Here is a 17,999-nt window from a genome sequence, read left to right as displayed (position 1 = left end):
TCGTGTTTACTGTAACAACCATGTCCCAAACACAAATGCATGTTTATAGAATGCTAACAGCTAAAACCAAGAGGAGGCTGCCTGTAGGTGCAAAGACGTCCCCCCCCATTCGGTGATAAGGCAGATTCACTCAGCTCACGATGACCAACGTGATCTTAATAAGGTGGCCAGTCGGTGTCTTCTTCTGCGTCCAGAAACGTCGACAGTTAAGATTTTCTGGGGAGGAAACCGGGTACACGAAACACGAGAGGACACCAATATGTTTTCGCCGCAGGACCGAGGGGTTCAACAGAGTGTGTGGAGAGAGAGACAGAGAGAGCGAGAGGATGTGACTGGCGACGTAAGTGCTGGTTGCATAAATCTCCTACACAGAACACGAGGTCACACGATGTGTGTGTGATTATTGTGTCATTCCAATAAAGAATTCACTACGAGACGCCAAAAAAACCCTCTAAAACCACCTCCATTCACTCTCCTCTCTACGAGAAGGTGTTGGAGGAGGCCACTGCTCTCTGACCTGATCTTCACCTGCTCCTGGAGCGAGGTCAGGCAGCGTGGGCGTCACAAAAAATGCTAATTCTACTGACCACCCAGTAACACTGCTCGTTATCTACAAGCCATCCAGCTGGTGACGTTAAGAGTTTGTCAGCGGTCCGAGCCTCTTTCGTCTTCTGCACCGCGTGAGTCGGATTACAGATGGATCAAATATTTCCACAGACCCTTCATCAACTTCTACCGTTAAAAAAAAACATTTTTGTCTTACTTTATTACATGCTGCATTTTGACAGGTAGAACTACGAATTAAGGCTCTGTAGCATTTAGACAGGGCCAAACATTTTTACAGCTGTGATTCTGTAACACTACAGAATAAACAGGAAAAAAACAAGATCTGTGCCTCCATTTTGGTTACATCCAATGTGCATGTGGTGTACAACGGTCCGTGCCAGTGCGAACAGCCGGCACAGTAGGAGAGTCTGTGGAAATACAAGATTTTAACTTTACTCCTGTCCGAGGGTCAAACACTTGAATCATCCCGAGCAGACAGTAGACATCTGTTGCATCATTCAAATACCTTTGAAGACGAAACCTTCCCACCGCTGGGTAAAAAAAACATTTGATTGTTGTGGTGACGTACAGAGTGCTGAGGTCATATATGGGGCTATAGCAGACCACAGATGAAGGCCCAAAAACATCCAATCACAACCAGCCACTTGTCCTCGAGTCATCAAACAAGAAAACGTTCTTACTTGATAGATTATGGATCCTACACATGTTAGGTTCTTGGCACCATTACATGTGCAAACAGTACTTGTAGCAAAAAGGCCCCGATTATGAACTTTGACGAAACTATTCAGTTCCCAACGTAGTTTTTCAGTGTTTTTCTCTTGTTTCTAAAAACAACATGACATAAATGGAATGACACAGAAGCAGCTCACATGACAAACCGTCTCTAGAAGAAGCTGCTGTTTCCAGGTGAGTTTCTAAAAGCACCGACTGTAGCTTAGGGTGGTCCATCATCTTTACACAGCATGGAGGAGCAAACTAATAAATATATACTTTCAACATTGTGCAAGAGACACAGACCTGCAAGCAATCACTAATCATCTGGTCATAAATAAATAAATAGCTTTAACAAAAGAGATTAAAACACGAGGGAATTTGGGATGAGATGAATGCTTTTGGTTTGTGGTAACAGATCAATAAGAGATTTAAATAAGAACTTTTTAGCATTTTGGTTGTGTTAAAATCTCAGCTGGCTAAATATTTAGTAGTTTTCATTTAGCTAATACTTTTCTCATTGTGCAATTTTATCGAGACATTTACCAAGATTATAATGTTGCAAACTTATTTCCATGGTGTGTTTTTATGTATTTATTTAAAATAGCTGTTTTCTAATTGTAAACACCAGAGGCACACATTGTGGTCAAATTAGAGACTCGCTCTTCAGGGTCACGCCTGTGTTTGTAAGCCACAGGCTGCTGATGCTCCCAGACTGCTAAATGTGCCACCTGAACTACAACAGACACAGAGAGTAACAAACACCAGCAGCTATTTAAAGTGGTATAAGAGTGAAGGGGGGAGAGAATGGGAGGAGGAATGTAAAATAATCAATCAACATCGTTAAATTGAGAGAAAATTGTTCATGACAAAGAATAAAATAACTACATTTAAATACTCCACGTCCAGACAAAAACCCACCACCTTTACGTCTTAGTACAGTTATGTAGGAACTGAACGCCAACTGAACGCACTGATAGAGTGGGTTTGGATAGTGGCAGAGGCGTTTCATTGATGTGTGAGTCTCACAATAACACACATTACTGCTGAAAGCAGAGCACAAGTGACACCAGTGAGAGGAGATCCACATAGAGGATCAGAGCCTCTGAGACGACGACACACGTCTCAGTTACTGTGCGCCACTGCTGTCATCAAAGCGTCGAACCAAACTGGCTGTCTGTGCTCCGATTTTCTCAACAACCGTTCATCCGATCAACTTCACACTTCGTGGGTGCTTTGCTGAGGAGCCGAGGGAGCGCAGTGTTTGAGCGCGAGCTCTTAAAACACATTCAATAGTAGGGTGTTATGTACATAGTGTATTGAGAGGGGGCCCCGATTAACTGTTACACCGCCGAACGGCATGCTGGGTACAGTTTGCTGGATTACGAATCTTATACTTTTTCTTTTTACTTTTAGTACATGCTGCAGCTGCCCTTTAGAAAGTACGTACTGTTGCATGCAGTACTCATTCAATTTGGGACGCACTACTTCGTCATCACTTTGCATTTTGACCCTCTTGCTCATGTATCTGCTGCATAGAGGATTGTGGGTCAGAATAGCCAGAAAAGCATGCTGGCTTGCATACATATATATTTAATAATATACTTGTTTTAATATACTCTTCTGATACTGCAAAATGAGACCGGATGCAGTCAGACATCCTGGTACTTCTAGCATACTGCATTTGAGATATTATGTATTGAGACATACTAAATCTTTTTCTGGCTTACGAAATAGTGTGGCAGTATGGGTATTGGAACACACGGTAACCGTTATACCGCCGAACGGCATGCTGGGTACACCTTGCTATGTAAGCACAGTGTTGAGTGTGAAGTTGTTTGGATGAGCGGTTCTCCAGAAAGCGTCCAGCAGCAAAACCGGAGGCTGAGCAGCCGAACTGTTTTTCATTAAAATCTTGTTTTGCTTTGTAAGTGCCCTTGTGTGTTAGAGGATGTAAAATAAGTAAATCAAGGTAATCAAATAAAAATAAATACTGATTTAGTTCCATTCAACAGACAAATGGGACAACGGTGTGTCCAGGAAAGTCTCGTTGGTGACCGATGCATAATACGACACGTTAATGAGCTGTAAACCGGTTCGTTACACTGGAGATCTTTGAGAAGAGGGAAGAAAATCTGGGTTTAGCGTGAGATGAGCGAATGTGATGTGCTGCTAAACGGGTCTCTGAGGAGGTTTCACAGAAGGAATGGGGGCGCGAGCTTCAGAGTGACATTCTGCTTTTGAACTCAGGAGGCAGATAGTGCAAAAATATATGTATATTTAAATTTCAAAATCACTTTGCACAGCTAAGGGGGACCCTGACCAACCACTTCCCTCAATCTGCATGACCCCCGACGTGCATTGTGGCGCTCAAGCTAGTTCTGGTGAGGCTGTTGGTGTGTGAGTCTCCAATGTGGCTGCATAACCAGTCGAGAGGGGAATGCTCCGCAACACAAATTTTTGCATAATCCTCGACTGATATCATCACATTTACTTTGAATAGAGAATATCTTTTATAAAAATTGGGCAGTATACGTCAGCAAGTTATCATCAAACATTCAGCTTCGATTGTTTGCCGTCCATCCGTCTCCTTCTAGATTAAAGTGCACATAGATTAATGCACACACCAGTTATTCTCTTGCTGCAAACACACATGCACACACACACCAACTAACCTCCACATGGTGACGTCTTTTATAGCGTGCTGTGACTTGCTATAACATGCTTAAAATAGCATAGTGGGAAGTGGGAAAAGACTAGCTAAAGAAAATGCTGACGGGGTGTGGGGGGGGGGGGGGGGTGTGGGTTGGAGTAGCGTTGGAGCATCACAATTTCTTCCACACAATCCCAAATCCAGCACCGCTTCTATCCTCGACTCTTCCAATCCCTTGCTCCCCAAATTCATCCACATTTAAGATCTTGCAGCACCACCTCGTCGGCTATACCCCACTCTCCCCCCCTGCTGCTGCGCCTCCCTCCCCTCTCGCTCCTCCCCCCTTCACCGCATCCCCATGTCCCAGTCTGGTCCTGCAGACTTCCTGTATCCTCCCCCACTGGTAGCCTTGGAAGGTGGGGCTGATCGGGATGTACTTGAAGACGGGGTGTCTGCGGATGAAGTCCATTCCAAACGGCAGGTCGTAGGATCTCATCCCCTCCAGCTCTGCTGCACCGAGACCAGTGCCAAGTTTCAGCTTCCTGACACCTCGTTCTTCGAGGGTGCCTGTGGAGAACAGGAAGAACCATCAGAGTCATGAGACCGGATATATAACCGCCTCGGCATGTTCTGACTTTGTATCTACACCTGTACCTGCTCGCCATTCACAGCCACGTTTTTACGATTTTCTTCCTTTGTGCACTCTAAACTACCATTACATTGTTATTTATCAAGATCACTCTGAAGCATAAAGTACATTCATTTTTAGGGTGGACCTCTTTTTAAATCATCAGTTAAATCCACTGTTTTCCACATGTGTGAAACACCTTACCAGGGATAGTATTGTCCAAAATGAAGGCGACAGCGCCTCCGACGAACATAGCAGTGGTGAGGAGCACGTTCAATACCTGGTCAACCTCGACGATGCCTGAGAAAGATAGAGACGGGGCTTAATAACGGACTTTATTACGGCTTAGTTTTCACAGTTTCTGGAACTGAAAACTTACCGAGACAGACACTGTGAATCTCTAACCGACCTCATTTCAGTCATGTTAGTGTGTTCAGCAAATGAATTCCCTCAGAAGGGTTGTCAACAACTTAATTAGTGAAGCTAACAGAAGCCATATATGTGTTAATGAGCTCTCTGTTTTCTCTTTAAAATGCATGAACGGGTTCATATTAACTGAATGAGTTGAACAAAAGTTTAATCTCATTTATGTTACTCCTGTTTATTGCTCAGTACAAATTACGAACGAACAAAAGTCCACTGCAAGGACAGAGAATCTTCAGCTCCATTAATCGTTATTGCTGAGGTAAATGTGACAAGTTTGTAAACACGTTGGGATCTCTCCCCTCCACTCACCGGTGACCAGCGGGTTCTGTTTGAGGTAGCTCGGCAGCATCAAACCGAAGAAGATGGAGAAACCCAGAACAAAGAGGTTCCTGGAAGAGTTGAGGTCGACAAACTGCAGGTTGGAGAGTCCCACCGCTGTGATCATACCGAACAGGGTGCAGAACAGAGCTCCCAGCACAGGGTCGGGCAGAGAGGCAAACAGGGCGCTGAATTTACCCACGAGCCCCAGCAGCAGCATCATGGCGGCTCCGTACTGAATCACACGTCGGCTGCCCACCTGGAAGACCAGTCAGAGATCAGAGGAAAGCCAGTCAGGGAGAGAGCTACATATATTTGGTTGCACCGGAGTGTGACATGTGGTCTCACAGTTTATTCATACCTACAACAGAATGACACTCGTGGGAAGGGACAATGGGTAAGGAAGCTTATTCTATTGCCTATTATTTAACCTATAAATGTCAGCAAATCGTGAAAAATTGAATTACAATTCCATTCAAAATGATTACAAGGTGACTTTTTCAAGTTGCTAAATTTCTCGAACCAACAGCCCCGAACCTGAACATATTTAACTCTAAATGATATAAAACAATGAAAATAGGATAACCCTTACATTAAGTAAGTACAATGTTTGTTTTTTTGCACTTGAAAAGCGACTCAAACGACTGAAAGACTACTTAAATAGTTTCCAATACATTTTTTAACAACTGATTGATCAATGAAGGAAATTATTGTTTCGGCTCCAGTTTGATTATTTGCACAATTAAACCATCGCGGTAAAAAGAAATACAATACCTAAATGAGAGTGTGCAGGAAGAGAAGGAAACTAAGAGAATTACACAAAGTCTACCAGACTGTAAAACAAACCTAAAAAAACACCAGGATAAAACGTCAAATGAAATAAAGTGCAGGTGTGCGTTACCTTTGTGATTCCCAGGACACCTATATTTGGACTGGAGGAGGTGGAGCCATTTCCTGTCCCAAAAACACCATCCAGCACACAGGAAATACCTTCTACAAATATCCCCCTACAGAGACGGCAGAAAAACAAGCTCGTTGAAGTGTCTTTCAGGAAGTGAATTCACAAATGAACTGAAACATCAGAAAGAAGGAGAAGAGTAAACTGAAGCCTGTTACCTATTGATGGCGTGGATTGGAGGTGGCGGAGCGCAGGAGAGACGTGCGCAGGCGTAGTAATCTCCGATCGACTCGATGATGCTGGCCACCACCGCGCTCATCATGCCGATCACACCTGCAGCCGTCACCGTTGGAAAGCCCCACTGGACTGTCGAAGTAAAAACACAGAGCTGGTCACAGGTGAGAAACGGCTGCATTGAAAACAGAAAGTGTCTTTGTCTAGATTATTGTTTTGTTTATTTCCTGTACATCACCGTTTCACCTCTTCCTACAAAAACAATCTCCTCCTCCTCCTCCTCCTCCTCCTCCTCCTCCTCCTCCTCCTCCTCCTCCTCCTCCTCCTCCTCCTCCTCCTCCTCCTCCTCCTCCTCCTCCTCCTCCTCCTCCTCCTCCTCCTCCTCCTCCTCCTCCTCCTCCTCCTCCTCCTCCTCCTCCTCCTCCTCCTCCTCCTCCTCCTCCTCCTCCTCCTCCTCCTCCTCCTCCTCCTCCTCCTCCTCCTCCTCCTCACATGGATATGGGACCTTAAACCAGGGTGCAGCTGCGACGATCCCTTTACGTGCGTCGGTGCGGGCGTAGTAGCCATACTTGTCTGCCTCCGGCGGGAAAACGTCAGTCACAGTGAAAATGAAACACAGCAGCCATGACACCAGGATGGCCATGATGATCTGTGTGAAAATAAACCACCAATCAGACAGTCGCATTAAAGATGAACTGAAATTAAAGAAACAAACTGAGTAATCCTGCAACCTTCTGTCAGTTATTTCTTGTAAAAAATGCCATTTATTTATACAAATTTATTTTCTCTTCCTGTGTAGAAGCTACTAATACTATTCAACACATCACCAGCAGAGGGCAGGAAACCACTGATTTATACACTGCACAGAGGCAGGCGGAGGGAGAACCTGTTAACCTCCCAGGGAGAAATAGATTAGCTATGTTGATGAATTTGGGACTTAGATGGGAACCTAGTCTGCGGTGGAGGCAGGGGGTCAGTTGTAAAGGGACCAAAGTTAATTAATTAAAAGGAGAGCAGAGTTTTTGGTCATCTAAACGTGACGACCAGCCACAGTTTGTGCAAAAAGCAACACACCGGGGTATGTACTTGTGCTAGTTGTTTACTTACAGGAAACATTTTGAAGACCTGCAGCCTGCAGAAAGTCCAGCCTTTCTTGGCTTTGTAGACCGGCAGAGGGAAGTGAACATTCCTGGCATACTGAGAGAAGAGCAGCACCAAGAAGATAGTCCTGCAGACATGCAGACAGAAACAATCTCCCTCAGTTTGGTGGATCGGAGAACAAATCCCGTACGGACATGTTCCATTTACTCCCGTCTACGGCTTGGACCCCAGAGGCCCTCAAAGCCAATCAATTATCTTAACTGCCCGAAGAAGACGCAAATCAGCGGCAGATAACAGGCACATATCCTCTGTCCCTGCGGAGCGAGAGGAGGAAGCCTCCAGCCACAGTGTGAACAGTCGTGAGACTGCTGCTCACACCACATGAATATCACAGCTTTGAAGGGGATCTTCCCCCATGAGTCAATCCTATGTTTCATAACACTTTCCTTGCATGAAAGAAGTGCTTTCCTCATTATTTTCCCAAACATCTTCCTATCTGCTACATATTTAGCTGGGAATATCTCTAGGAAGTTGATTCCGCTGTACATCAGTTCAGTGACTGACCTACAAGCTATGAAAACATGTTTTTGTTGACACATGACTTTGCATTTCGTTGCGTGAGAGTCTGAACTTACAGCATAGCAACGCCCCAGTGTTTTCCAGCCCTCTCCCCCGCGGCCTGGAAACCAGACAGGCCGATGAGGGTAACGGTGGGGGTGATGGTCAGAGGTCCGATGAACTTCAGCAGGAGCCCGGGCAGACCCAGCGCTCCGATACACACCTCGACCAGGGACGACACGATGATGGCCCCTTGGATCTGACAGAACGCAGACATTGTAGAGAATAGAAGAAAAAATAGTTCATGAAAAAAAATTATGAATCAGAATAATAAACTCCCCACTTAAACACTGATGCAGTTTTAAATTACGTTCACTATGAATCAACTCTTAAAGCACAGGTGCCGGCTCAGAGGGATGCAACTGAAAAAACATTTTAATTTAACACTTAAATCTAAATTATTACACCCTGAAATAAAGAGTGTTTTCACTAACGGCAAAAGAAATTAATACATTTTACAAAATACAATATTTGGTTTATTAAAGCTACGACTTTCATTTGGTGTGAATTTTGGCGCTCCCTGTGGACGACAGTGGTAGTGTTTCTTCAAGCACCAGACTCCCTTAAGAAATCCTCTTTTTACTGCAACAAGGTCCCGCTGCCTGCGCAGTTAACTACACTTTACTATTAATAATAACTACATAGAGATAGTCCATCCTCTCGCTGATGGTCTCGTTTACTTAGAGGCATCAGTGGTAAATCGACCATTTCATAACCGTTTCTCACAGTAACTGTAAGTTTTAGATCATGAGCAGTGGCTCTAAAATCACAAAGTAAAGTCCACATATTTTATCAATGAGGTCATCATTAGAACACACGCTCTACCAATTGATCATAAGAAAAATGTATCTTTCTCCTCCTTAAGCTCCCCCCCGCTCCGTTACCATCTCTTTTATTTGTCTATCTAAGCCTCACCTCTCGTATCCTGGGGTGCCAGATGTGCTCTGTGTTGAGTAGCTCGGTGCTGTTGAATAGTGGAACCTCTGGTCATGGAAAAACAAAGGATAGAGGAGAATACGAGACAACTTAATTCGATCACTATCTGAATCATAACTCTTAGAACTCATTTGGAGCAGCAAATCCCATTCGGGGACGCTTAATTCTCTGCTTCGTAGGCTTTGATGCGAACAACATTTGGAGATGGAATCACGGTAAACAAAGATACAATAACCCAGCGCATGATATCAGATAAGAGCATCTGTATTGAATGAGTCGAGAGTGGGAGACAAAAGGGAGAGAGGGGAGTTTACCTGTGTTATTACACTTCCATTTGTCCAGGGACAGGATGGCTCTAGCCGGTGCGAGGAAGGCGAAAGCGCTGGCCTGGAACAGGGGCAACCTGAACACAAGGAAAGCACAGTTATAAAATGAGGTTACACGAGTCTGAATAATCTCATGAATGTACAACAAAAGGAGTGTTAAAATAGAGTAGGAATCAAGGTGATTTACTGTGTAGAGCCACCAGGTGAGCATTTCAGTTACACAGAATTCATATTTATTTAAATATCGGTCACTGTGTGGAGTGCGAGAATCCCCCTGGTGTTTTTTTGGGCAATCTAAGGTCAGTCAAACACAGGACGGGGTCGTACATTCAGTTATCGATGCCACAGATTCACCTCCTCCCTGCATTTTCTTCCTCTTTTACTCAAACCACCCCCCCCCCCCCAACACACTCATAAAACATATTTCCTGTAGTCCTTTTGTGATTCAGACAATGGTCATGAGTGACCTTTAAAAATGGCAACTGTAATACGTGTTCATGACAGCAGAGGGATATCAAAAGATCATATCGGTGATAAAAATAGAATACATAAACTGTTGTGACATCATATTAGTGGAAATGCCAAGGGCAGAAATGAAAGGTTGCAAATAAACCAAAAATGAGAGCACTTTTATTTTCTTAAGAAAGAGGAAGTGAACATTCATAAAAGCAGATTTAAATGTACACCTGCACACTGGCTTCAGACCAAATGCCCCCCCCCCAAAAAAAAGGATGACATGACAAATGACCCATTGTTTATCTAAAAGAGATTTGTGCAGCCAGTCTAATAGCCTTACAGCTACATGTGATGTTTGTGTGTGATCACGTTCTGTTGTACAGCTTCTTGTTTCCAATGTGTGTAAAAGACAGATTAATAGAAACATTAATGTAAAATACACTGAAATCTGCTGCTAGTTTTCTTTTATAGGATTTAAGCTCGAGACCTCAAGCTGTTTGATTCCCTGAACTGAGTGACACAACCTAAGCAGGAAACATGATGAGAGACTTCTTTTTGGTCTTCCAGGAGTTTACTCAAACAAATATTTAGACATCTATGAGGATGCGTGTATATCTGTAGCAGGGTACAACCAAGTATTGATTTCCTTATGAAACGGAGGTCCTTTGAAGCAAACACACAGATCCTGTTATTGTTTTTTCTGCTCTATAATACAGAGTGTTATGCAGTATGAAATCAGGCCAAAGCTGGGTAAAGCTTTCAAACTGCATATACTAAAAGAAACTAGTCTGGCTGGCTCAGATCGCTCTCATGTGTGCTTTAAGAATAACAGCAAACAACAAAATTTAGAGTTCAAACAGATTGAAGAACTGTCAAAGTGCTGAATCAGTGAATCACATCGGACTTTGTGTTCCTGTATGGACTAAGCAGTGAATGTCAAAGGGAGTGATTCTACCGATTGCACTGACTGTAGCCACTTTTTTAATAATATCTGTAGTAATTTAAGTTTGCAGTATTTGTTGCATTGTATTTTGTCGTTTCTGTGAACGTTTTGGGACGCAAGCACTTCAGCCAGGAAAGACGGTCATGCTGGGCAGATTTGAAGTAAAACTAAAGGAAAGTAAAGAGGCTTTATTTTTTAATAATGAAAGTAAACTAGATTGATTATGTGTCTATTTCAGCAAACAAAACAGAATGTTAAGAGAGGAGAGACAGTTAATAGAATATGCTATAAGAGAGTAAATCCACATTGAATCAGCTTAAATTACAAAAATGTCTGCAGGTGGCAGTTGCTCAGAAGCACAATTCACCTTTCCTGGAAAAGCATTTTCTTTTTTCCCCCTCTCAACTTCACTTGGCAGCACAACTTATTAACCCCCTCCACTCTCTCCACCTCTTCTTTCTATCCTCCTCACTGTATTTCTCCCAGGTTTTCGACTCTTGAATGACCACTTGTGACCAGATTAAAATAGCTAAACTTACAGCAAATGTTTAAAATAAATATATGAAATAGGAAAGAGCGAGGAGCGACTGAGTAAGAGATGGAGGGACAGACTCCAGCTTTCTGGAGGCGATGCTGAACAGGAACTTTCTCTGTTGTTGCTGTGACAAAGCAAATATTAGGCATCATCCAAGCATTGACTATTAAATGTTTCAAGAAAATCTGTCTACAGCTGAGCTGAGCTCGGGGGGGAAGGGGTGAAAAAGTAACCCAGATGTGTGGAGCCTGTGTGGAGTTTGAAAGATACAGGCATTTACCAGGCTAATGGCAGAGGCTATTGTGTTGCATTATGGGAAGTGTAGGATCCTGCGTTTTTTAAGCTCGAGTCGGGGACTAAAAGGCATTATATCTTGGCCTCTTTTGGTCAATATTGACAATTCTTTTTTATTGAGTCTCTTGCCCCCTCTACCTCACGTCTTTACGGGAGAGCAAGACAAAAATCAGTGTAATTCCCCTTTAACCCCGATGTCCAGTGCCTGTGGTGGAGGAGGTAAAGGCTAAAGAGAACACTGTAGAGAGCAAGATTTCTTTTTTGCTGGTACCAGTATTTGCAGGCAGTGACCTAACAAACCTGCTCGCTATGAGCAGAGCTGTGATACCGAAAGGAAACAAAGTAAATATCTTGGATAAGTAAAGCCCATCAGTATTGAAAATGTTCTGTATACCGGACAGTCTGTGGTCTGTTGACATTGGAATGTAGCCGGAAACTGTGTTTCCGCACATGTATTTGTTCTTTATTTGGACACTGAGGAAGTACCTAATCAAAGCTTGAAAGGCAAACGACGCATGGCTTTTCACAGTAAATCAAAAAAGTTTGAAGATCCTAAAACTACAAAAATCCACACTAGCGAGTTAAAGTCCTCTTCTATGAGGTGTTAACAGCGAGTATCTGTGTCTGTCTGTCTAAGCGTCTCCATGAAAACGACACTGTAGCTCTTCCAGAAGTGACGCAATAGTTGGACTACTTGTAGGTCACTCCTCTGGTCACTCCTCATGTCTCTAGTTTCTGGCTTTTCTTCATATTCTTTTCTGTCGTCTCAACTCAGAAAATATAAGCGTCTTCTGGGAAGTTCCCTTTCTTCTACTCAAAGTAAAACTGCAGTCACATGAACGAAACAAGGAAGTTGAAATGGTATCAACTCATCACATTCTAGTGGACAATATGCGTACAAGACAACTGCTAGAGAATTAAAAATCCTCCTGTAAAAAAAGTCAGAAACATCATGCTGGAATGTATCTGTGATATCCTCAATATCAATCTATATGTAAAAAAATGGACTGTAAGCATCTGCTTAAATGTGCGCACACACACTCTCCAGACTGACATGAAGAGGAAGGATGGAGAAAGAGGAACTTCATGTCAACAATAACCCTTGACATTAGATGGCACTTAGAGATGAGAGGTAGTTGAGAAGGGGAGGAATAAAAAGGGAAGAGGTGAGGAAGTGAAAGACAGAATAAAGTGTACAGCTGACAGAAAAGCTGCAGTGTAGAGTGTGTGTGAGGGCATGGACCTACTGGAGGTATGTGAGACAGTATTGAGAGTGTACCTGCAGCCCAGTGTGGTCTGGAGCAGGGTGGTGATCCCCACACAGAAGAAGATGGTTCCAATGAGCTGACTGGTGGCCCACTGATCGTGGCCGACACACATCGCCTCGGCGAGGAGGAACGGCACGGCGATAGTTCCACTGAAACAGGTCAAGTAGTGCTGCAAAGACAAGAGGCCACAGAGTCAGTGTGTGTCTGTGAGTCTATTGTTCGACAGTCCATACCTGACACCATAGTTACCAGCTTAGTTACTTTAGCTTTTAGAAGTACGTTACAGAATACAACAGATCATCATCATTATAAACCCTTTTCTTTAGGATAATTATCCCTCAGAAAGAAAACATTACCCTCCCTTCTGTTTTGGATATTTGTTTGCCTATTACTTGTCATGAGTTATGTTGCGGTCAAAGGAGCCAGTGACTTGTTTTTGGATGACGTAGCCGTGTATAAACCACTTTACCTTTTGGCTCATGACTCTTCAATCTTGAAAATAGAAGCAGTTCTGACCTCTAACCTCGGTTTGAGTTGAATTATTTGGGCCCATTTTGGACTAAACCTCTGCTACAAAACTCTTTTACACTAAATTTGGTACATTGGTGGACAACACAGCAAAAAAAAAAAAGAAAAGAAAAAAGAAGAAGTCATGCCTGAGAAACTCTTGAATGAATTGTGCAACTGCAACCAAATGTTAACCAACTCTCTGGGCTATATTACATTTTAAATATATTTATTCAGCTTTAATCTGACAGGGACAAAAAACAATGAAGATGAAAAAAAGATTTTAAGATTTAAAAAAAAAAGATATACCGGTAGATTAAATACAGTGACAGGATTGTAAACTCACAATCTGATCCAGTGACGTGTTTGGTGATTTAAAAGTTAACAGATAATGAATTTTAAATGATTAACATCTCTTTGGATCTTGGCTCAGCAGCATTCAGCGGCTTTATTTCAGCTATGTCAAGAATGTAGTAAAGTTAAACACTGAAATAAAGTAAAATGCGTTGACTATACGCAGCCTATTAAAAAAAACTCCATTCTGCAGCTGCACCACGATCCTGCTCACTCAGAAATATTGACACATAATCTCCAAAATAACAGGAATTATGTGGAATTAGTGACAGCTGCCATCCACTGGGCACAGAGTCACAGCGTTATATATTTGTGGGCTATGAAAATAACTTCCTGTTCTTTTCTGAGCCGGCGATGACTTGAAGCTGTGGAATATTTTAAAGTGAAGGCCAGAGGGAAATACCCCACTGTTCAAAGAAATGACTGACAACACATGAAAGCAGGAACTTATGAACTTTGTATTTCAGGCGTTGTAGAAATTGCCATTATGAGAGATGAAAGGAGGCCGTTTTTCACCTCGAGGATCTAGTGACAGTTAGAGCAAATATGACTAAGCTGTTTGTAGAATAGTTACCAACTCTGGCTTAAACCAAAAGAACAACCAACATGATGACCACTGCGAGCAAAATCCTATTTCTGTGACTAGCGTCTCGTTGCGTGATGAACTTTGCAGATGGTCGGATGAAAAATACTGCACCAGGATGACAAGTACAACCACAGTGAAGAAGATACCATGATTATACAGGGCACGAGGGAGTGCTCGCTTTTCAGCTCATATGGCGAAATATTGCCAGTTTAAAACACATCCGTTAGTCAGCGACAGAAAAATATATTCATGACCGATAATACACACTGCACTGTGAGTCAGCCATGACGCAACACGGTTATGGGTGGAGGTCTACCTGTACGCCCAAGAACACACACAGGTACCAGGGTGGGGTGTCTTCAATGGTATAGATCATGTCCATCCTCCTCGCGTCCGTACTGTCTGTGCTGTCCAACGTCTCAGACATTGAGCTCTACACACACACACACACACACACACACACACACACACACACACACACACACACACACACACACACACACACACACACACACACACACACACACACACACACACACACACACACACACACACACACACACACACACACACACACAGAAAGAAAGAGATTAAAACAGAGCTCAGTGTCTTCATAATTCATTTTTACTTTGCTTTGTACACTTTACTTTGTGTAACGGGTCAAAATAATGTATTCTAGTAGAATGCATTCATGTGAAAGTATAGGACTATAACTGCAGATCATCACACTGATCCCGTCAAATGTGGACGCGAGAACAGCAACGGTCTGAGTCAGTGTGGAGAGAAAATAATGGAGAGTTTGATGAGTCAGCACTTTGTTTTGCGCTAGCTTGTCTGGAAATGAGTTTGTGCGTCACTATTTTAAATACAGAGAAGTGAAACATCAAAAGCTAGATGAGTTTTACAACCCCGTTATTTTCACGAAACAAACTATAAATCTTAGGAAATAGTGTCAACATGTTAATAAATACCATGATGGAGATTTTTTTTTTTTTTTTTTTTTTTTTTAATTGCTCGTTTAACACATTGTAACCCAGATTTAAAAAATGATCAGTCTCACTGTTCACTCTCCTCTCAGCTGTATCAGAGTTTTATTAAGTTACTGATGACGCAAACTGACCATTTCCTACTGCTGCTTCTTCAAACTAAAGCACTCTGCTGGAAAAACAAAATCAAGGTGACATTTATTGCGGAACAGCGACGGGAAACGCAATGTGCTGGAGCTGATTGAAATCATTCATCAACAATGCATCTGCAGAGGAAGAAAGCAGATCAGTTCTGATTCTTTGCAAGAACTCATGAAACGAGGAGGAACAGCCACAGGGAGCTGATGCATGGAGGGTTGTGCTCTGTGGACTAACTGAACTGTACCGACAAGCTGGCCAAGTGTGCGTTTGCTGTGGTATCAAACCACATGGGTTATAAATCCAATACGACTGAAATCTGAAGGATTACATCTTTAAGAATGCCGGGTAAAGGTGAGGAAGGAAAAGGAAAGTGATTGAAACTGTGGTTATGAGTAAGCTTCTGGGACCACGTGAGTATGTGTCGGTCTGCTTAAAATCTAGGCTTATTTGGGAGTGAACTTGCCCTTCGGATCACGTATTAAACACGGGGCTTGTGTTTCACTGCCATTGCGCCACATTACCTTTTCTGCTCCCCGATTCTCTTTAGTGTAGATGGCCATCAGCTCGGTGTTCTCGGTGTCCTGGTCTCCACTGGCACCGCCCACGCCGTTTACCACCACCTTAACACACAGACCGACTCACGGTTAAGATCTTTAATGCTGCCCTTTTGTCCTTTCATGAGGAAAAATAGCAGGTTAATCTTGAAAAATCCCACTGGACCAGACAGCTGGCTGATGATAATGCTTACAAAACAAAGTGAAAACACACGTGAGGTTGTGTAACGATGTGTCTGCGTGCCCTGTCGTGGGAAAAATCTGAACTGTAAAGAGCACTTAACAAAGCTGATGAACAGACTTGCCAACCTGCACGTGGACACGCGTTTCCTACCGCATGCAAACTGGTCACGACAAACAAATTCATTCCACCCAGAATGAGTGCGAGTGCATGTGATGCGTGTGCTTTTCCTGTGAATGTGCCGAGAGCATCACGCTAATTCACAAAGGGAGGGGCACTGTAAAAAAGGGACACATTAAAATATATATTCAAAGATGATCTAATACCTTTTGGACGTTTGCATGCCTGAGGCACACAATGCAAAGACATCATCATCTGCCAGTTTTCCTGTAAAGCCCTGTGACTTGTGAGAAAACTCTCAGACAGCGGACACACCTTGAAGGTACAAAGAATTGTTAACACTGACAATCCCTGTACAACCCTTACGCTTTTAGACATTCATCTCCTAATACATATAATAATACATTGTATTTAAGCGCTTATAAATAAAATGTATTATCATATGTATTAAGGAGATGAATGTCTAAAAACGTAAGGGCTATACAGGGACACAAGAACACAAACTTTGGGCTTGTATCGTATTTTTTTTTTTATCATATTTTTTTTGTTCTACTGAACGCCTTATCCGAGTTTCTAAAGGAAAACAGCAGCTTCATGGTCACTGTCACAGCTCTGTGGAAAGTCCTGTCTTCATTTTGTTCTGTGGTGGAGGCAGATTCTCTACTTAAACCTGCATTAACTGATTGTTGGGGCACTTGGGGAATATGGGAAACAAGCTGCAAGTAGATTATAAACCTATTGAGCAGATATGTTGAATGTGTTAGCATACAGTTACCCATTAACACATCCAGCAGACCTGAAGCCGTTAGCATTCATGTAGAGTTGGGTTTCTGAACACCGGACGAATGCAATTTGGTTGGTTCTTTAGATCTGGTATGATCTCCTGAGAGAAACATCTGGCTCTTTAGCTGCTAAATGTTCCACTGAGTTCAGATCAGCTAGCTGCTAACTTGACTAAGTTCATGACTATGAGAGTCTTCTTTCACACCACACAGTCATTTGAGCCAATGTTAATATAAAACAAGCCCATCACAGTCGCTTTAGGTTGAAGAAAAGTTCACTTAATGTATGAACATCAGAGAGGTCCCTTTTCATGAGGGAGCAGAAAATAGTACTAAAGTACAGAACTTTGTTTTAAGAACAAAATTCTATTGTTCTCATTTTGCCTTTTGACCTACAGGAAGCTCTCGCCTGGTGCCAGGAAGCCAAACAAAGGATACGGACTGACTGAGCGGTAGCAGCATGCACCACTGTCTATGAAGTAAACAGTTTGTGTGTACTCGGGTGGTCCACTCACACCTATACATTACAAGCTAAACACGCTGCCAAATCTGATCCAAAGAAAGAAAGCGGAGACGGAAAGGAACTGACATTTTTAGGTTACGTGCATAGCGACCACACCCTGTGTTTGTTTCAGTATGTGACCTTGTTCGTGATGAGTCTGTGGCTTTGTTTTCAGCGTTTCCTAATTTCATAACTGAGATATTAAACAGGTTTGTGTACCGGGATAGGGTAGAACTCCGCAGCATGCTTGCTCTCCTCTTCAAGTTTTCCTCCCTCACTGTTACCGTCCATCGCCTTGGAATTGGTGTTCTTCCCCACGCCCATCCTCGTGTCCTCGTCTGTCCCTCTGTCTCTTTCCAGTGTGAACGCTGCAG

The 17,999-nt window shown here is 42.9% G+C and overlaps 1 protein-coding gene across 1 annotated transcript; it reads right to left on the bottom strand.

Annotated features, from left to right (window-relative positions):
• Positions 1–4,217: 4,217 nt before the first annotated feature.
• Positions 4,218–17,999, bottom strand: slc23a2 (solute carrier family 23 member 2; the record flags this gene model as incomplete). Its single annotated transcript, XM_079269430.1, has 14 exons — positions 17,845–17,999; positions 16,008–16,106; positions 14,676–14,792; positions 12,924–13,081; positions 9,405–9,493; positions 9,070–9,137; positions 8,172–8,353; positions 7,543–7,663; positions 6,928–7,084; positions 6,420–6,567; positions 6,205–6,310; positions 5,295–5,562; positions 4,764–4,859; positions 4,218–4,498 (listed from the first exon to the last, which is right to left on the bottom strand). The coding sequence occupies exons 1-14, from the start codon at positions 17,947–17,949 to the stop codon at positions 4,218–4,220; spliced, it is 1,995 nt and encodes a 664-aa protein (XP_079125556.1). The 5' UTR covers positions 17,950–17,999.

Source organism: Melanostigma gelatinosum (assembly GCF_949748355.1).
Source record: "Melanostigma gelatinosum genome assembly, chromosome: 6".
Classification (NCBI taxonomy): Eukaryota; Metazoa; Chordata; class Actinopteri; order Perciformes; family Zoarcidae; genus Melanostigma; species Melanostigma gelatinosum.
This window is presented reverse-complemented; position numbering and strand designations above follow the sequence as displayed.